This window comes from Mustela nivalis, assembly GCF_964662115.1.
Source record: "Mustela nivalis genome assembly, chromosome: 2".
Taxonomy (NCBI): domain Eukaryota; kingdom Metazoa; phylum Chordata; class Mammalia; order Carnivora; family Mustelidae; genus Mustela; species Mustela nivalis.
This window is the reverse complement of record NC_139021.1, coordinates 124863340-124885095: the sequence shown is the minus strand read 5'-3', so window position 1 is coordinate 124885095 and position 21756 is coordinate 124863340. Positions and strand designations below refer to the sequence as shown.

The 21756-nt window shown below is 35.0% G+C and overlaps 1 protein-coding gene across 8 annotated transcripts in view; it reads left to right on the top strand.

The window, feature by feature from the left end:
* RTKN2 (rhotekin 2) overlaps positions 1–21756 on the top strand; it is an 81406-nt gene that overhangs the window by 27180 nt on the left and 32470 nt on the right. For all 8 annotated transcript variants that reach the window (XM_082717838.1, XM_082717837.1, XM_082717840.1 and 5 more), the window contains 2 exons: positions 897–1091; positions 13455–13549. In XM_082717838.1, the coding sequence (XP_082573964.1) occupies positions 897–1091; positions 13455–13549 (290 nt within the window). The remainder of the gene's footprint in view (positions 1–896; positions 1092–13454; positions 13550–21756) is intronic.

The window sequence follows — 21756 nt, the reverse complement described above, 5'->3', positions numbered from 1 at the left end:
GATTGGCCATTTAAAATCTCTGAGACTGATGGATCTTCCATCTAAGGCAACATCTGCTGGTGGAACTTTCTTGTGGTTTTAAGTAAATTTTATTATTAGTAACACCACCACAAGCTTTTATAGTAAAGGTAGTTCATTGTGTCTGAAAAAGGGCAAAGCAAGCTTAGCATTTGCTAAAAGGGCAGAGTTTTTGCTTATGGGTGTAATAGTGTATTTAGTATCTTTTATGCAAGGTTAAGAATATTACCAAGGTCTCACTCTCCCTCAAGGAGTTCTTGACTTACAGTATATAGATCTTTGTATTATTTCTTGCTTGTGTGTTTTTTTCCTCTAGATAACCAAACAGTGCAGCGTTATTTTAAAGTTATTGGGTACAAGATGGGGTGGAGAAGACATGGCGGTTGGTGATCAGACAGTGGCTCTTTATGAAAAAATGAACACTAAAGGTTTCAACAGAGAAAACCTTTTCTGTTCTCTTTCCTTCTTCAGTTTTTAAGTCTTTTCCTTTTGGAGGAATAGTTATTTTAGGAAATCACACATATTATACAAATACCTTCCAAGAAGGTATAACTGAAGACGTCACATCAGGAAAATAGCTCTGGCTACAAGAAGACCAGGGCATATTATTGTTTTTCTTTAGGACTGTGCCTGTATATTTGGATCGCATTGTGTTAACTTGGCCCTACTTAGAAGCTGGTTAGCTCTGGAAGTTGCAGCCACTCTCTCAGGTCATTTAGATACTAAATAAATACAGGGGGGTTCTGTCTCATTAACATTTTAACATAAATTGTGTTTCAAATTGTGATTTTTTAAATGTTATGAAAACACTAAAGGATGTTTCAATTTTATTTTCTAGTGAGTTAAGTTTCTAATGTTATGAATGCTTTTGATTTTAGTAATAAAGCAGGGCCAGACTTTCAGATAAAAGTGGAGGTTTACAGCTGCTGTACAGAAGAATCTTCTATAACCAACACACCAAAAAAACTAGCTAAGAAACTGAAGACATCTATAAGTAAAGCTACAGGGAAGAAAATAAATTTGGTGCTTCAAGAAGATCATGAAACATGCTCATCTTATAGTTCTCCTATTTTGTAAGTTTTTTACTACAGCATTTATAGTGACAGAGTATTACTATGTATTTGTGACATTTTAAAGTATTGTATGTGGAGTGTAAGTTTCATTTTAAGTTGAAAAAACATCCTGAAGCAGAAATAAAACTGAAATTTACCCAGTTGAGGTATCCTTAATATCTTTACTTTGAAAGTAGAAGTTGGGGGACAGCACGTTTTAGGGATTTGGAATTCCAATTCCTACCACAAAGCTGAAATGTTTTTCTTTAAAAGGGACTGTTTGTCAAAGTGTTTGCTGCCTGTCAATCTACCAACTGGTTCTCTGTATTTGTCATACGTTATTCTTACAGATTTTTAAAAATATTTTATTTCTGTATAACAAAGCTTCACTACCATTGTCATGTACAAAAAAATAAGCCCTTAATATCAGCTGATACCGGGACGCCTGGGTGGCTCAGTTGGTTAAGTGTCTGCCTTTTGCTCAGGTCATGATCCCAGCGTCCTGGGATCGAGTCCCACATCGGGCTCCTTGCTCAGCAGGGAGCCTGCTTCTCCCTCTGCCTCTGCTGCCACTCAGCCTGCCTCTGCTCTCTCTCTCTCTCTCTCTCTGGCAAATACATAAATAAATAAATAATCTTAAAAAAAATATATCAGCTGATATCCAGTCTGTATTCGAAGTGCCCCAATTATAAAAATGTCCTCTTGTAATTTGTTTGTGCAAATTAGGATCCAATAAGGTCTACAATGTTGCATTTAAGTGAGTCTTTTAAGTTTCTTTTAATCTTTAATGATTTCCTGCCTACTTTTTTCTTGCCATTGTTTATTGAAGAAATCAGATCTTGTAGAATTTCCCATATTTTGAATTTAGCTAATTGCATCTTTTTAAACATCTTTTTCTATCCTCTGTGCTTCCTTACAATTGATTGGTAGATCTAGAAGACTGATTTGACTCAGGTTCTTTTTTAGGCAGTAATACTTCACATTGACTATAGGTACTTCATACTGTCTCCCATTGGGAGGCCTTTTTCCACTTATAGTTATATTAAAATTGATCAGTGGGTTCAGGTGTTGCCAGCCCAATTCATCCATTATGAAGTTCCCTGTCATGTTTTATCTAATGGTTTTAGCAGCTATTACTGATAATTATTTCATTAGAGATTATAATTTGGTGACTTTCTAAATTGGTCATGCACTTTTTAAAAAACTCTGAATTTTCTTAAAAAAGACGTTTCCTTCATGAACTGTGGTTATAAATGGAAAAAATTGATGGAGGAAAGAGAGGAAAAAAATGCTAGATTCTTTTATTTACCCAATTTTAGAATTATGAGTTGTTATTCTATCAACCATGGAGGTAATCAATGTTCTCTTTTATTTGAAGTCTTGAATTTTTGTATATGTTTGTGTTTCAATCTGTTACAGTTATTATTCTCTTTGAAGCCAAGTTGTCCTAACTTTGATCAGGGGGAAACTTTTCAGCTGACTCCTGCAGCTTTTGACATAACCTAATCTCTGATAGCTTCTTTGCTTTCTGACACAAGATGTTCCACATTCATCTTGAATTTTTCTGCCCAAACTTGGAGTCACCATTTCTTCAAGGAGCCCTGGTTTCTCTCAGATACTTTTTTTATACATTGCATTTGTTACTGCATAAATAGTTTTGTTTATGTGTCTTGGGAAAACTGTCGATTAGTCTACATTCTTAGAATTTCTTTGCATGTTCTGGTAGAGTTGGCTCTTCAACATGTCAATAACTTCACTATGATTACAAAAAGCAAAATAGCTCAGGTCTATAGACCCTGGAAATGTTAATCATCACAACATAGTTACATAACTCTTTTCATGTCAGATACTTACATATGGATAATGTCTTGGGATTCTAGTATTGTAGCTTTCAGTCTCTTTCAATCGAGGCCTATGCTAAGAAATTAGCATCATGACTGAGTGTACAGTAGCATAAGCAGATGAATTTCATGAAGCATTCCTTAGCCCTATCTATTTATAATACAGTCATCAGATTTTTAATTCTATTTTTAGTTTTTAAAATTACAGTTCATGAGTTATAAGTTGATGTCACAATCTGTTGGTTCTGTTGGATCCAAATAGGGTTTTTCTTCCCCCATTTTCCTCTGAAAAATAAGTCATAGAAAATGTTAAGTCTTTCCTCATATAAATCTCATTGAAAAGTGAGTAAGGAACCCTTTAATTTTTTTCCTTTATCTTCTTAAAGCTTTTCTTGATTAAGATATATCAAGAATTTTCTATTGAGTTCAGTAGTTTTTAAAAATTTTTTAGACAGCAAAATTTATTTTGCTTTATTCAAAACAATGCTAGGACCCCTGATATCCTGGAGAAGTTACATTATTCCTTGGATCTCAGTTTTCTCATATGAAAGGTAAGGATTCTTAGACACAATCATTTATTAGGAGCCTCCTTAGAGACATTTCTAAGGTTTCATACACCTTAAAGCTTGTTTAAGGAAAAAAAAAATGGTGGGGGTGGGGAGTGGGACTCAAGCCTCATTATAAAACCTCGATGTTTGGCAGTGAATACTTAATGTTTTATCCTGTCTTATATTATTTTTGTGACCCAGGGCAGATTAATTTACATATAACATATTAGCTTCGAGAGTACAACATAGTGATTCAATTTTGTATACACTGAGAAATGATCAGTTCAGTAAGTCTAGTTACTGCCTAGAAACTGGCTCACCATTCCAAATTAAAGATTTGTTTTCTTGTGATGGGAACTTTTAAGATTTACACTCTTAGTAGCTTTCAAATATTTAATACAATGTGATTGACTGTAATCATCATGCTATAAATTACATCCTCATGACTTACTTATTTTATAACTATAAGTTTGTACCTCTGGACTCTGTTCACCTATTTTGCCAAGCTCCCAACACACCTCTCCTCTGCAAGGCACCAGTCTGTTCTCTATACTTATTAGTTTTGTTTTATTTGGTTTTTTGTTTTTTAATTCCACATATGAGTAAAATCATATGGTATTTGTCTTTTTCTGTCTGACTTATTTCACTTAGCGTAATATCCTCAAGGTCCATTCATGGTGATGCAAAAAGCAAGACTTCATTCTTTTTTATGGCTGAGTATAAAAATATAATACATCTTTATCTAATTCATCCATTGGTGGGTACTTAGGTTGTTTCCATATCTTTGTTATTATAAATAATGCTATAGTAAACATAGAGATGCATACATCTTTTTGAATTAGTGTTTTCATTTTCTTTGGATAAATAAACTAAAAAGCTTTTGCACAGTGAAGGAAACCATCAACAAAATGAACAGGCAGCCTAGTGAATGAGATGAGATATTTTCAAATCATATATCTGTTAAGGGGTTAATATCCATAGATATAAAGAACTCTTAGAACTTAATAGCAGAAAAAAAAAATCTAATTAGAATATAGGCAGAGGATCTGAATAGACATTATTCAAAAAAAAAAAAAAAAACAGATGGCCAACAGAAACATGAAAAGATGGTCAACATCAAAAATCATCAGGAAAATGTAAATCAAATCACAGTAAGATATTACCTCATACCTTTTACAATGATTGTTATCAAAAGAATTAAGAAATGCTGAACATGTAGAGAAAGGGGAAACCCTTGTGCACTGTTGCTGGGAATGTAAATTGGTGCAACCACTATGGAAAACAGTATGGAGTTTCCTCGAAATTAAATGAAAAAAATAAAAATACAGTGGAAATTTAATAATTGTAGTTCGTCCCATTGTTGCTACTTTTACTGTTCTGAGACTAGGTTTTCCTTAACTTTTTCAAACCCATGCTGAAGCATTACAATTTAAAAAGAATGTAGGATTATAAAATATAGACATATTTTAAAATTTAAAGCCATTATTTCTAATTTCATAGAAGATAATCTAAATGATGTTAGAACTTGCATTTAACCTGTATTCCTCTTTGAAGCCTGGAGGAATTTTTGAGCATAATATTGTTGGTATTAAGTTCCTTTTTTTTTTTTAAAGATTTTTTTAGATTTTACTTATTTATTTGAGGGAGAGAAAGAGAACATTAGTGGGGTTTGGGGAGAGGGCCAAAGGGAGAAGCAGTCCCCACTGAGCAGGGAGCCTGATGTGGGGCTCCATCCTAGGGCCCTGGCATCTTGACTTGAGCCAAAGTCAGTTGCTTAACCAACTGAGCCACCCACGCACCCCAGTATTAATTCTTTTAAATAACAACTGACATATTTGTCTTGAAGTGTTCATTCTATTTAGATTTGTTATTCTACTTGGTTTATACCTGAATCCAAACACGAATTTTCTTTATGAACGTTCCCCATGCAACTTTTATGGCATTTGCTTATTTATACCAATTAAATTTGGTCAAAGGAAAAGTAAAATCTTTTACATTTCACTGAATCATGTTCTGCCAGTACCTGTATTCTGCTGAGCTTCAGGTGTGAATCCGGCATACACTAGGTTAAATTCATAGACTGGGATGACTCTTAACTAGCAATTCCTTAACTGACTGCTTCAGCACCTTGATAGGAGTTTGAGAAAAGTACTAGTGATCAGAATGCATAAGGGGATCAGTTTTGTTTCTTTAATAGTGATCTAGTTCAATGAGAAGATTCCCAATACAGCTTTTAATTTTTAACCAAAATGCACATAAAAGATCAGATTTGGGCTATATATATCTTCTCTAGTAACATGGCATGTGATCAAATATAGCTCTTCTTTCTGACAAAAGAGTGTTTTTTTTAGACTACCATTTAAAGTAGTCATTTTTTTTTTCCATAACATTTTGGACCAACTTCTCCCCCCAGTGTTATAACAATTGGCTTATTTGATTAAAAAATGTAGCTGATTAAACTTTTGGGAACTCAATATTAGGGTTGGCTAAAAGGAATGAGTGTAATGTTTTAGTAAGAAAATGTTATCCTGACAAGAATGTTTTAAAAGTGAGATCATTGTTAGTTTTGGAAACATTGGCATTGTAATTAGTCATGGTTTAAAAATGAAGTAACTTGAAATATCATCATAAAGTATTGTTTGATCCAAAAGAAGACAGTGAACATTTTTGGTAATTTTTAGCATGTTCCCTGATGTGATTCATTTATTCATTTTTATTTGTGGAATTTCACTTACTGAAATTCCTTTGTCCAGATTTTCCCAGTGTTTCTAATAGCTGAGTTCACTATTTTATGGTCATTGAGAACTATTTATTTAGTACATTATTCATCACTATGTAAATATACATCATTTTAAACAATCATTTCAAGAAAACTGGTAAAATTGAGAATGATTATTTGACAAAATGTATATTAATTTTTTTAAAAATAAGCCACTATACTGCATTTTAAATTAGATTGAAGTTATAAGACAAGTATCTTAATACTTGTCTAGAATAAATGGATTATTTATGATTTGAGGAACAATGAAGTTACTGTTTTGGTTGTGTGAAAGATGATGCAGAGTTCAAATGTAACTAAGGAGCTCCTCAGCCTTTGGGTACAATTCCATTATCCATTCATTTAATCATCTTAGAAAGGATTATTCAGCAGTTATATCATATGGCACATTAGATTCCAAAGTTCATAAGTCACCCACCCTGAACTCAAAATTGTTGCAGTGGTAAAATACGGTCCCTTATATCTGTTTTAACAGAAATGGTATCATAATTTTAAACTATTTCTTAATGAAGTATAAAGGTAGTAAGTATAGCGGGGCCCTCTTTCCAGTATAGAACTTGCCTAGCAGAGGCAAGTCAATTATATTCTCTGAACTTCAGTTTCTTCTTCTGAAAACATGGATGAAACTATCTGCTCTGCTTACTTTAAGTAGTCATTGTGAATCTTTAAAAAGATATTGCTTGTCAAATGCCTTAAACTGTACATATGTGGTATAATAATGCTTTGCCTTTCTCTGATTTTTATGGGAGATTTCCATCATACTGCTTCACCACACTTTTTATTTGATTACAAAAATAATCAAATAGAATCTAGAAGAGAAAAAGAGTTATTCCTACTTCATTCTAAGTCAAATTTTTTTTATATATTGACCAATATTTTTTCAGGTTTTTAAATATCTAGCTTTGGGAGATAGGTATAAATAATTATCTACACATTCAGCTTTTTTTCTACAATTATTATAGAGTCTTCACATAATTATGTTAATGACCACATTATCATTCGGCTCTATCATAGTTTATTTACTTACTTTTTTGTTAATCATAGCTTATTTAACATCCTTAGAAGTTATCAATAACTTTCTTCAGCTTGTTATTATCAGATGCATCACTTATTGAAAATAAAGGCAAATATGCTCCGTGTTTACCTAAAAGTAGCTGAGGAAGAGATGCCTTAGTCACAATTGTTTCTTAAGGCCTGAGAAAAAATTCGAACATACACCTCATTCATCACATGATTTTAGCCTGTTCCGTTATACGGGAGTTGCTTTCTGAACATGCCACCTCCCCAGTGCGCTTGGCGTAAAGGCACAGCTTATAACCAGCTGCTTTCTGTGCACACTAATGGCACTATTTTATATTATACTATGTATTGAATTGATGCTATTCCTGAAGTGAAGAATACGCAAATGTTTTTAGTAGTTAGTAAGAATAAATTACCGTGTCATTCCGAAAAATAAAAAGTATCTTTATTCTCTTTCTCTCCCTTTTCCGGCCTCCCACTATTTCAGGTATTTTTCTTGATGGACTTAAAAAGACATGTAGTCTATTCATCTAATACTTTGACCTCTCAGTTTCATGACCCCCCATCTCCAGTGATCTTGTCCTTCTGCCTATTCCAGTCCTCCACTCTATAGTTGTGCCCTAGACCTTGTGACAAATAATTGCACACCCTCTACCATCTTGTTAGCTGGTATCCCACTCTATCCACCGCCTCACACATTTCCAGCTTGCTCCCTTTAGCAGTCTGACTCGAATTTAGATTTGACTCCATGATTAACCACTTTATTCTTTCCTAGCCTTTTTCTTGTTGTCATACTTACCTTGGAAAAACTCCAGCCTTGGTTAAATCCTCCTTTGTGCTCCTCCGCATCTGCACTCATGAGAAATAGATGAGGAAGCTGGAGATAAAGAGTCACAGTTACTGGTCTCCCTTTAGACACATGATCACTAACCTTAAGTGAGTTCTCAGTATGACAGCAATCCCACTGAGTTTCCATAGCCTTCCAATTTGCCTCTCTTCAGGGAAGGTATTTCACATCATATTACTGTCTCTTCTGAAAACTCCGATTTCCCCCTCCTTTCTACTCTTTATTCAAAGCTGATGACTTTGTTTCACCTATCACTGATCCTACTAAAGCAATCAGGGGAGAACTTACATTTCTTCATCAGCCAAATCTATAAGCCTGTCCACATCTGTATGTTTATTTGCTGCTTTCTTTTCTTGGGAACTCTGTCCCATCTAACGCCACCGTCTTGTGCACTGGATCCCATCTGCATGACTTAGAAGCAAGCTCCTATGCATATCCCCTGCTCCCCATCATCATTTTTTTTTTTATTGTCGTTTTTTAACTGCATCATTGCTACCAACACAAAGCATGCTGAAATAACTCCCATCCGTACTGCCCCATTTGAGAGCTACCCTTTATAGAAAAGTTTTCTGTATTCCTTACCTCCACTTCCTCTCCTCTTACTCTCTCCTTGGACCATTTCTGTTAACTTCCCTTCTAGGATCCACCTCCCTGGTTTTCCCGCTACCTCTGACTATTTCTCACCTGCCTCCTTTGTTCATTGCTCTTCAACTTGATCTCTAATGATGAAGTGTGTCTCATTTTTCAGTCCTTGGACTTCACTTAACTTTCTAACTTTAATTAAATTTCATTTATACACTGGTAACTCCCAAATTTAATTCTTCTATACTTTTTCTTCTCTTAACTCCAGATATTGTCCAGCTGCCTACCTTACAACCTATCTAGATATCTAGAACAATTTTAAACTTGACTTGTCTACAACTAAATTCATATTTCCCAATTTCCCATATCTATTCTTCTGTCAGCCTCACTGCAGTGTAATAAGTATTCCATTTTTCTGGTTGCTTAGGCCAAAAGCCTTGGAGTTGTTTTCAGGCCTTTTTTTTTTTTTTTCCCCACCTCCCATGTCCACATTGGGTCAACTTCAAGAATATATCAAGAATCTTGTTTCTTCTCCCTAGCTTACCGTAAAGCTACCACCCTATTCCAGGTCTGCATCAGCTCTTTGACCTGCAGTCATCTAGTCATCTAGTCATCAACTAGAAACTTTCTAGTCGATGTCCATTTTCACTCTTACCCCCGGTGGTCTGTTCTGCACATGGCAGCCAGAGGGATTGTTTAAAAATACAAGTTACATCATAGCGCATGCCTTTGCTTCAACCTACCATTTGTTCCCATCTCACTCACAAGAAAATCCGTTGTCCTTAGTATGCCTCACAAAGAACTGCCATGTGCAGGGTCTGCCTCTTACTTACATTTGGGACATCTCTCCATCTCCTACATCATACTCTAGCCACATCGGGCTTGTGGTTTGTCACACACACCTAGCATCTCTCTCTCGCATCAATTCCCTGCTTGTTGACAATCACCTGTTCCTGAAGATAATACACTGCCCTGAAATGCAGAAGATTAGGGAGCCTAATCTTCTTTATTTTAAGTGCGAAAAGTTACAATGTAGTTCTGTAAAACTTATATATCAGGGACAAATTATCGTGTTGAGATAATACTTAACGTATTAGGCCCTCATCACCAGACCGTGGTTATTAGTAGGCCCTTTGTATGTAATCGTATTTGGTCTTCCATTGTAATTGCTATGCTCAGTTGCTTTGAATTTTTTCTCCACAATTTTCATTAATACTTTCTCAACTTTTTTGCGGGGTGGGGGGGACTCATTGTATGACACTAGGGAAAAGTAAGAGCTAATTATAGAAACCCAGGCTAAGTGAGTAATAGCAGAGACTGGCCCACATTGAGTATGAGGCTGGTGCCTATTAGCTCTTGCAACAGTGGAGATTTTCTGGTGCTTAGTAAACTTTCCAGAAGTCTGCATAGAAATCTGATAGTATACCAGTTGTATTCAGGGTGTACCTTGAAATTTAGTCATACATCACTTTGTTAAAAATATTTTGTTGAGGGGCGCCTGGGTGGCTCAGTGGATTAAGCCGCTGCCTTCGGCTCAGGTCATAATCTCAGGGTCCTGGGATCGGGTCCCGCATCGAGCTCTCTGCTCAGCAGGGAGCTTGCTTCCCTCTCTCTCTCTCTCTCTGGCTGCCTCTCTGTCTACTTGTGATTTCTCTCTGTCAAATAAATAAATCTTTAAAAAAAAATATTTTGTTGAGTTTTAGAGACAGAAACATAAATTTCCCTACATAAACATTGATAAAAGTCACTGGGTATTGAGAGATATCTCTAGTCTATGGTAGTTATATATTAAAAGGCAAGATAAATCAGAGCATATGCTGTACTTATACAGTAAAGTATTTCCATTATTTCTCAATACTCCCTTGGAGAACAGGTGTTCTCCAAGGGAGTAACATTCTGTGGAGTATGCATTGCACAGTTACTATATGTATACATACTTTTCTTTGTAGTAGAGATTCTAGTAAAGATTTAGTATGAGACAAAGGAGGTTTATGAAACATATCACTTGGCACAATTAATAAAAATTCCCATCAAACTTTTCCTTGTCTGTCTTCTCTGTCTATATTCCTGTCACATTTTAACATGCTTAAAACAATGTTCAAACATCTGATGTTTTGAATGTTGAGGTTTTACTAATTTGGAAAATAAATAAAACCAAGAAAAATTCTTGAAATCAAGATTACTAGCTCAGAAAATAGAATTATTATTACTATTATTATTTTTAAAGATTTTATTTATTTATTTATTTGACAGACAGATCACAAGTAGGCAGAGACACAGGCAGAGCCAGAGGAGGAAGCAAGGCTCCCCGCTGAGCAGAGAGCCCAATGCAGGGCTTGATCCCAGGACACTGGGGTCAAAACCTGAGCTGAAGGCAGAGGCTTTAACCCACTGAGCCAACCAGGCGCCCCAGAAAATAGAATTACTATTGAATGAAAATTCACTTTTTAATCACCACAGAGTACCAGGATATGAAATTTAACCTCAGAATTTTTAGATACTTTGGCAAGAGTGCTATTTTAACACAAGTAGCATAAAGGGGATTGTCATGAAAAAAATGGAATTAGTAATGAAGTCCTCCATTTTTCCATATGATGAATGTGAAAACTCCAAATCTTTGAAGTTGGTAAACCAGAAGAAAATTCATTCTTACTCCCAGGAAGTAATTATGAATCAGATCCCATCACTATCTTCTTATTAACTTTCTCCAATGACTTCATTATGCTTGGAATCAAATCCACTCTTTCTCCAAGGTTTCCAGCAAAGTTCGAGGACCTAATTCCTGTCTTTATCTCTGACCTTGTGTCCTAAGGTGGTGGTTCCCACTTGCTCCCTATACTCCAGCCACACTGCTCTACTTTCAGCCTTCTCTGCTTGGAATGTCTTCCCACATTCTTTGCTTGATTTCATCTTCTTATGAGAGCGTCACCATTACCCCTTAGATAGTCCTTGTTTCTCCTGCTTAACAGGTCCTCAGTTTTCTTATCCCCTTTGCTTCATAGAAAAGGTTGCATTATAACTTACAAATACCACTATTTAATTTATCCCTCTGCTTACCTTTTCTCTCTCCCCCTTACATCAGAATATAATACTGAGTCTTGTTTACCAAAGTGCCCATCACCTTGCATAGAACTTGGCATATGTTAGGTGTTCTGTTAATATTTTTGAATGAATGGAGACCATTCAGAGAAACATCTATGAGTTAAGGCAAATAACTTGCAGATTTTCTTAAGATAAAATAGCATAAAGAGATAAACATACTAGGTTGATAATTCATTTATATTTATAATCTGTCATCTACAACATCTAAATGTGGTTTTTCTTCATTTTTACATTATGGTTAAATATATAAAATTTATGATTGTAACCATTTTTAAGTGTATAGTTCAGTGCCATTTAATACATTCACAGTATTGTGCAACTATCTTCCATCACCCATCCCCAGAATGTTTTTATCTTTACAAACTGAAATTCTATGCCCAATAAAAAATAACATCCTGCTCCCCTGCCACGCAACCATTGGCAACCTTCAACTCGACTTTTTGTTTCTACGAATTAGACTACTCCACGGACTTTACACATGGAATCAAGCAGTATTTGTGCTTTCATCATTGGTTTATTTCACTTAGTGTAAGGTCTTGAAGGTTAATTTGTATTGTAGTCTGTGTCAGAATTTCCTTCCCTTTTAAGGCTGAAGAATACTCTATTGTATATATATACCACATTTTATTTATCCTTTCATCCTTTGAATGGACAGTTGACCTTCTTCTGCTGTTTGGCTCTTGTGCGTTGTGAGTAATGCTGCTATTTATACAGGTGTACACATATCCCTTTGAGTCACTACTTTAAATTCTTTTGGGTATATATCCAGAAGTGGAATTGCTGAATCATATGGTAATTCTATTTCTAATTTTTTATTTTTATTTATTTGTTTATTTTTATTTATTTTTTTTAAGATTTTATTTATTTATTTATTTGACAGACAGAGATCACAAGTAGACAGAGAGGCAGACAGAGAAAGAGGAGGAAGCAGGCTCCCTGCTGAGCAGAGAGCCCGATGCGGGGGTTCGATCCCAAGACTCTGGGATCATGACCTGAGCCAAAGGCAGAGGCTTTAACCCACTGAGCCACCCAGGCACCCTTATTTCTAATTTTTTGAGGAACCACTGTACATTTTCCATAGTGACTGCAACATTTTACTTTCTCATTAGCAATGCACAATGTTACAAATTTGTCCCCAGTCTAGCCAACACTTATTTTCTGTTGTTTTTTTCTTTAATTAATAAAAGCCATCCTAATGGATGTGAAGTGGTGTAATTGTATTTTTTATTTTAATGTTAAAATATTTATTTATTTGAGAGAGAGAGAAAGAGCACATGTGCGCACATGAAGTGGGGAGAGGAGAGGGAGAGCCAGAGAGAATCTCAGGCAGACTTTATGCTGAACACAGAGCTGGATGTGGGGCGCAATCTAACAATCCTGATAATGACCTGAGCTGAGGCTGGGAGTCACACGTTCAACTGACTGAGCCACCCAGGAGCCCCATTCGTGGTTTTGATTTGCATTTTCCTAATGATTCATGATCTTGAGCATTTTTCATGTTTTTATTGGCCATCTTTGTATCTTCTTTGGAGAAATGTCTATTCAAGACCTTAGCCTGTTTTTTAATCAGGTTGTTTATTTTCTGTTATTGAATATCTAAATGTTTTATGTGGTAGGAAATATACGAAAATACTCAAAGTATGTCTTATTTCTCCCTATTACTAGTGCTGCAAAGTATAATTTGCTAGCTCATACTACTTTGACCTTGGAAAGTGCTGAGGATAGCTTCAAGACCCATAATCTGTCTATTAATGGAAATGGTGAGTACAGTCTATATTTTACTTATTACATATGTTATGTTAATAGGTAATGTGAAGAAAGTAATAATTTCTAATTTAAATATGCTCCTCTGAAGCGGATGTTGGCTTAAATAATATAAGCATGCGTTCTTTCTATCCTGTTCCCCAAAATGAGAAAAAAAAATTTTTCTTTTTCCATGCCATTTTCCAGAGATTTGTTTGTGAGGCTAACTTAGTGAGGACAGAAAGGTTTTCTGTATTCTGAATTTTTGTCTTTGACTTGAAATTGATTACTTTACCACCCCTCTGGTTGGCAAAGATCTGTTTTATTTTTAAAGTTGAAATTGAGGAAGCCAAACCTCCTGTTGGTAGAAACAGAGGATGTAAGAGTATGTGTGTGTATGTATATATATATATATATATATATATATATATATATATATATATATATACACACACTATATTGCTTATAGTATTTCATTGTATTGTTATATCGCTATTATTTATCTTTTATTCAGTTATTTTTAATCTGAACCCTTTTCTTTCTGGATGATACTGGTAGTTGTAGTTTATCCAAAAAAATAATATAACAAGTTGAAAAAGGGAGCTAAGTAATTAGAAAGGTTTGTAAAATTTAACATGAGCATTCTCCATTTTCCCAGATTATGTTACTTATGAGAAAAAATGCAGAGTGGTGATAGCAGAGTAGTTTAGAAATATAATTTGGGTCATTTATTCTTGTCCATTTTCTGAAGCAGAATACATAAAATTTTGTATAACCTTACTTTATACTTATGGTTATAAAGATGGGTGGCTCCACACTGATGAAATAGATGATTTTACAAAAATATTTTTAAAGTTTTGCTCTAAAAATTACATTAAAAGAACAGAAAAGTTCTTAAAATATGAATGTACAATGTAACAAATAATTTTGAGATGAATATATGCATAACTACCTTCATGTCAAGAAAGAACATTGTCAATATTACTTCTCAATTATTCTAGGTATAAATGGGTCCCAGTTTTTATGGTATTCACTTTCATGCGTTTATTTTTGGTTTTACCACCTATGTGTGCTTCTCTAAATAATTTTTTCTGGTTTGAACTTTATATGGATAAAATCACATTATGTCTCCTTAGCAACTTGGTTTTTGTTCATCCCGTATATGCAGTATATACTATATATATACTATACTGCTTATAGTATTTCATTGTATGGTTGTATCGCTATTATTTATCTTTTATTCAATTATTTTTAATAGTTATAAGGTTCTTTGGGTAAAATTTGAGATTCATTAGGGAACATGGGTGTCTGAGTCAGTTAAGCATTCAACTCTTGATTTTGGCTCAGGTCATGATCTCAGCGTTGTGAGATGGAGCCCTGTGTTGGCCTCCTTGCTGAGCATGGAGTCTACTTAAAAGTCTCTCTCTCTCCCTTTCCCCAAACACTTGGACATGTGCATGCTCTCTCTCTCATGTGCATGTTCTGTCTCTCTCTCTCTCAAAAAAAATAAATAAATAAAATAAAACATAAAATAAAAATTTGAGTTTCATAAGTATTAACTTCTTAATGATAGCTTTATTGAATTTCCTCAGCATCTATAGTGATGTCCCTTCTTTCTATTTGAAAGAATAGCTTTTTGTACATTCTCTTGTCTTTTTATTATCATTCTTGCAGTAGTTTTGTTAGTGTTTTTATTCAGTGATCTGTTCTATATATTCCAATTATTTGTTGGAAATAATTATTATAGTCTATATACTCTATATGTTACTATGAGAGATGTGATAAAATCTGCTGTGATTGTAGAGTTTTCTAGTTCTCACAGTTACAGCTATTTTTTATTATTTGAGCCTTTGCTATTTGATACACACAATGTTTTTTTAAGAGGGTGCCACACTGGAGCCCAACATCAGGCTTGAACTCACAACTCTGAGGTCAAGACCTGAGCTGAAATCAAGAATTGGACACTTAACCAACTGAGCCACCCACGAGCTGCTGATACACAATTTTCTTCCACTCTTTTACCTCCATTTTACCTTAAACTGTACTTATTTTTATATTGTAGACATGCCTCGTCAAAGAGGATTATATACTGGATTTTAGTGGGGGGTTTTTTGAGTTTTTTTTTTTTCATTTTTAATTTTTTATATACATGTATTTTTATCCCCAGGTGTACAGGTCTGTGAATCAGCACTCACCAAAGCACATACCCTCCCCAATGTTGGATTTTAGTTTTTATCCAGTTTGACAATATTTGTGTTTTTAATGGAACATTTAGTCATTTTACATTTGATATCAAAATGTTCATAAGCTATATTATATGATATTAAATATTTGGGCTTAAATCTACCATCATATCCTGTGTTTGCTATTGATCTTGCATGTGTTTTTCTGTTCTTTGTTGCCTTTTCAAGGATTGATAATTTTATCATTTTCACCTTTTCCTTGTTCAAAGTAAAGTTATAATTCTTTTTCTCATCTTTAAGAAATTACTGCTAGAAATGTCATTAATCATACCTATTAAAGCCTGAAATTAAAAGATAGTTTTACTCTTTTCTTAGACAATGCAGGGACTTTCAAACAGTTAAACTCCATTTCTCTGACCTGTGTACTATTGTTATATAATTCTATTTAATTTTTAAATTTCACAAAATGTCTTATACATTTTACATTTATTTAGATTTATCCATAAATTTCTGCGTATCATTTGTACCTTATATCTCACATGTGATAATCACTTTCCTTATGTTCAAAGTATAAGCCTTAAAATTTCTTTTAGTGTGTTCCACTGGTATCATACTTTTTTGTTCTTGTGTTTGTCTGAAGATGACTCTATTTTGCTTCATTCTTGAAAGGCATCTTTTACAAGATATAGGATTTTGGCAGTTTCAATTTTTTTTCTTTTTGAATATTAAAGATATAATTGTACTGTCTTCTGGCTTCTTTTACTAGCTGTTGAAGATCATTTGTCAGTGTGTTCCTTCTGGGAAGGCACTTTATTTTCTCTTTGTCGTTGATTTTCTGAAGTTTCATTATGATGTAGGTATGGAATTTAATTTCATTTATGCTGCTTTCGGAACTCCTTTAACTTCTTTTTTTTTTAATTTATTTTTTAATTTTTATTTCTTATCAGCGTAACAGTATTCCTTGTTTTTGCACCACACCCAGTGGTCCATGCAATCCGTGCCCTCTCCAATCAATACCCACCACCTGCTTCCCCCAACCTCCCATCCCTCACCCCTTCAAAACCCTCAGATTGTTTTTCAGATTCCATAGTCTCTCATGGTTCACCTCCCCTTTCAATTTCCCTCAACTTCCTTCTTCTCTCCTTCTCCCCTTGTCCTCCATGTTATTTGTTATGCTCCCCAAATAAGTGAAACCATATGATAATTGACTGTCTCTGCTTGACTTATTTCACTCAGCATAATCTCTTCCAGTCCCATCCATGGTGCTACAAAAGTTGGGTATTCATCCTTTCTGATGGAAGCATAATACTCCATAGTGTATATGGATCACATCTTCCTTATCCATTCATCTGTTGAAGGGCATCTTGGTTCTTTCCATAGTTTGGTGACCGTGGCCATTGCTGCTATAAACACTGGGGGTACAGATGGCCCTTCTTTTCACTACATCTGTATCTTTGGGTAAATACCCAGTAGTGCAATTGCAGGATCATAGGGAAGCTCTATTTTTAATTTCTTGAGGAATTTCCACTCCAAAGTGGCTGCACCATCTTGCATTCCCACCAACAGTGTAATAGGGTTCCCCTTTCTCCACATCCTCTCCAATACATGTTGTTTCCTGTCTTGCTAATTTTGGCCATTCTAACTGGTGTAAGGTAGTATCTCAATGTGGTTTTAATTTGAATCTCCCTGATGGCTAGTGATGTTGAACATTTTTTCATGTGTGTGATAGCCATTTGTATGTCTTCATTGGAGAAGTGTCTGTTCATATCTTCTGCCCATTTTTTGATGAGATTGTCTGTTTTGTGTGTGTTTAGTTTGAGGAGTTCTTTATAGATCCTGGATATCAACCTTTGTCTGTACTGTCATCTGCAAATATCTTCTCCCAAAATACAGAAAGGGAAATTAAAGAATCGATTCCATTTACTATAGCACCAAGAACCATAAGATACCTGGGAATAAACCTAACCAAAGAGGCAAAGGATCTGTACTCAAGGAACTACAGAACACTCATGAAAGAAATTGAAGAAGACACAAAAAAGGTGGAAGACCATTCCATGATCTTGGATCGGAAGAATAAACATTGTTAAAATGTCTATACTGTCTAGAGCAATCTATACTTTTAATGCCATTCTGACCAAAATTCCACCGGTATTTTTCAAAGAGCTAGAGCAAATAATCCTAAAATTTGTGTGGAATCAGAAGAGACCCCGATCACTAAGGAAATGTTGAAAAACAAAAACAACGTTACCTGATTTCAAGCTTTACTACAAAGCTGTGATCACCAAGACAGCATGGTACTGGCATAAAAACAGACCCATAGACCAGTGGAACAGAGTAGAGAGCCCAGATATGGACCCTCAACTCTATGGTCAAATAATCTTCGACAAAACAGGAAAAAATATACAGTGGAAAAAAAGACAGTCTTTTCAATAAATGGTGCTGGGAAAACTGGACAGCTATATGTAGAAGAATGAAACTCGACCATTCTCTTACACTGTACACAAAGATAAACTTGAAATGGATAAAAGACCTCAACACGAAACAGGAATCTATCAGAATCCTAGAGGAGAGCATAGGCAGTAAACTCTTCGATATCAGCCACAGCAACTTCTTTCAAGATATGTCTCCAAAGGCAAAGGAAACAAAAACAAAAATGAACTTTTGGGACTTCATCAAGATCAAAAGCTTCTGCACAGCAAAGGAAACAGTCAACAAAATAAAGAGGCAACTCCTTTAACTTCTTAAAATTACTGATTGGTGTCTTCATTAGTTCTGGACAAAAATCTCACTTTTCTATTCAGAGAGCCTCTGTTCCATTCTCTTGCTTTTCTCCTAGCATTCCTGTTAAACCTGTCCATCTTTCTGGCTTTATCATCTATGTTTCTTACTCTTTGTGATGTATTTTTGGTCTTTTAGTCTGTCTTTAATGCTTTTCTGGGTTGTTTTATGAACTATCTTCTATTTCCCTTATTCTCTCTGCAGCTCTGTCTGATCTGCAGTTAAACCTATATACCAAGAGTTCTTCATTTCTGTTCTTATATTTCCCAGCTCTAGAAGTTTCTTTTTGACTTTTTCAGGTTTGCTTGGGAACTTTGTATTTCTTGCATGCATTGTCAGTATTATTGTTTAGGTTTTTAGTGAAAAGCCTGTTTTATAGTCTATGACTAATAATTCAGACATATAATGTTTTTCTGGGTCTATTTCTGTTGTCTTTTTCTACTGGTTCTCATGATGTCTCAATTCCTTGAATGTCTTCATGCACTTGTCATTATAATCTAAAGTTTACATACAGGAATAAATTGATGCTTAATGTTTCTGTTTGCTTCTGGCAGGCACCTGGGGGAACTATTAGTCTAGGCCCGCTTTATCCAAAGATCATGTCTGAGTTTCTCTGAACCCGTCCTATCCCCCACTTCTAGGCATTGAGGTTCCTGGGCTTGGATTATTTCTTGTTCACCACTACCATTGGTGATTCCTTCAGAATATGAGCCTAGCATGGGGAGGATCTCCCATTAACTACTTACATTGTTCAGTCCCTAGAATTTGATTTCTGTTCTGCTTCCTTATCTTGCAGGATCGTTAAATCATAAATTCAGATTTGCTGGGATTGGCAAATGCTCTCAAGACAAACACAGCTTCTGTGCTCACTTAACTCACTCGTTCTCATTTATCATATTTGTACTGGTAACTTCTTATGGTCTTGTTACCTCTTTGTTGCTCTGGAAAATTTTTTGAGATATTTGATTCAGCATTTTCAGTACTTTTTAGTGGGAAGATTGATCTGAACAATCTAGCCTCTCATCACCCAAACCTTGAAGTCTGTAATAGTATAAGCATTATCAATTTTATCAGAAAATCTGGCAGATGGAGTTTATCATTTCATTTGTGTCAGTTCTCTAGAATTATCAATATTGCCATCATATGATGAGGGTCTATTATGCAGCAGACACTGTTCTGTGAAATATTATTCAGCCTTAAAAAGGAATAAAATTCTGCAGTATGTGGCAACATGAATGCACCTTGAGGACATCATGCTAACTGAAATAGTCACAGAAGGACAGATACTGCCTGATTCCACTTAGATGTGGTAGCTAAAATAGAGTCAAAGAAGCAGGAGTAGAATGGTAGCTACCAGGGGCAAGAAGGAGTTGCTAATTAATGGGTATAAAATTTCAGGTATGCAAGATGGATAAGCCCTAGAGATCTGCTGTACAATGTACTACTGCCTATTGTTAAAAGTACTGTATTGTGCACTAGAAATCTGGTTAGAGGATAGATCTCCTGTTAGGTGTTCTTATCACAACAAAATGTAAATAAATAAACACTTCACATCAGTTTTCATTCCTACTATCTGTGAGATGTATCTGTCAAAAAACATTACAATGAAATGATTTATAGTCTGGACTGTGGAGCCATCAGCCTTGGACTCTTATTCTAGTCCTACCACTGGCTAGCTCTGTGACCTTCACAAGTTCCTCATTTTACTGTCATTTACATTTTATAGATGGGTGACTTGCAGCATAGAGAACATAACATGCTATATCATATAGCTAGCAAGTGAATGAGCCAGAGTTTAAATAATCCAGGACAGGCTGTGCTCTTCTTGTTCTGCTTTCTGGTCAGGGATGATGACTGCTAAAGCACCTACAGACTCAAAACACTGTGATGTGTGAATAATAGAATTGATATGAAAAGCTCCATTCTTTCAACCAAATCATCTGAAAAGTTGTGGAAAGGAATACAATTCATAAAGGAAGCATTAATTTAGCAGTGATTCCTCAGTTGCCTTCAGTGTTCTGTAAGATATTACTAGATTCTTATTTAATAAAATGCTCATAAGGCAGATCAGCATGGGAACTGTGCAGCATGGCTCTGTTTTAGAGAAACACAATCCAGACCAACACATTAAAGACTGTGAGAAGACTTATGCTTAAAATAACAACACCCAAAAACTGTTGACTTTGAAACTTGGAGGCTCCACAGAAAAAAATTTTAAGAAATAGTAACCTCTATGCCTCTTTATGTAATATATATGTATATTCTTAGGAGTGTGTGTAAATTAAAATTTTGGAAATCAGTCATTATTTGAAAAAGAAGAAATATTGTAACTTAAAGGAAACAATTTTATTCAGAAAAAAGCCATCCTCAAATTTATTCATTACTTTAAATCTATGTTAATACAATGGGTTTTCCTAAATAAGGTTATGTCAGTGTCTATAAAATCAAGTGGAAATACGAGATTTTTAAAAATTTATAACTCAGTTTTATTATTCTTGATCATTGAAAGGAAAAGCTAAAATGATATCTTTATCATCAAGAAATTTTTATGCTTTTTATAAAACAATGAAACCACATTGTGAAGATTGACTCACACGGAACTGAGATGTTATCTGGATTCTTTCCCTTGCCTGTGTTTTGTTTTTGTTGTTGCTGTCATTTTTAAACACCATTTTGTTCCCCATTTGAAACTACAAATGAATTAGATAAAATCTTTAAATAGTGAAAAGTCAAATTGCTTTTTCACTTCCTGTTTCATCTTGTTCTAATGCCGCCTTGGTTAGAAAAGAAGAATTAAGTAATTTGATTAGATATGTTGCACAAGGATGGAGCAGCTCTGAAAATGGAAAGGGTGTGGTTTTGAGAGTGAGACTGCCCTGGATTTGAAATTACGAGAAGCAGCTACTGTGTGACAGACATAATGATAGATGCCATTTACACTTTATCTAACTTGGTTTTCACAATAACCCTCCTACCTAAGAAGGTAGTATTTTTAAAAATGAAGACTTGATACTCAGCTAAGTGAAGTGACTAGCCTAGATGCCATATTTCTTTTCAGAAGTCAGGAGAAGCAGCTGTGACTCTGCTTCATTCCACAGGGGTCCTGAACTGTAAAGAAACCTAGGTTAGAAGGGACAGGTGATTGCGATGTGGTAAGAGGTCTGTAGAAAAAGGAATTTTACACCCAATATCCCTTTTTAAGGACTGCATTCAGGAAGAAACTATTTTTCTCTGCATGCTATGAAACCTAACCTTATTTTACC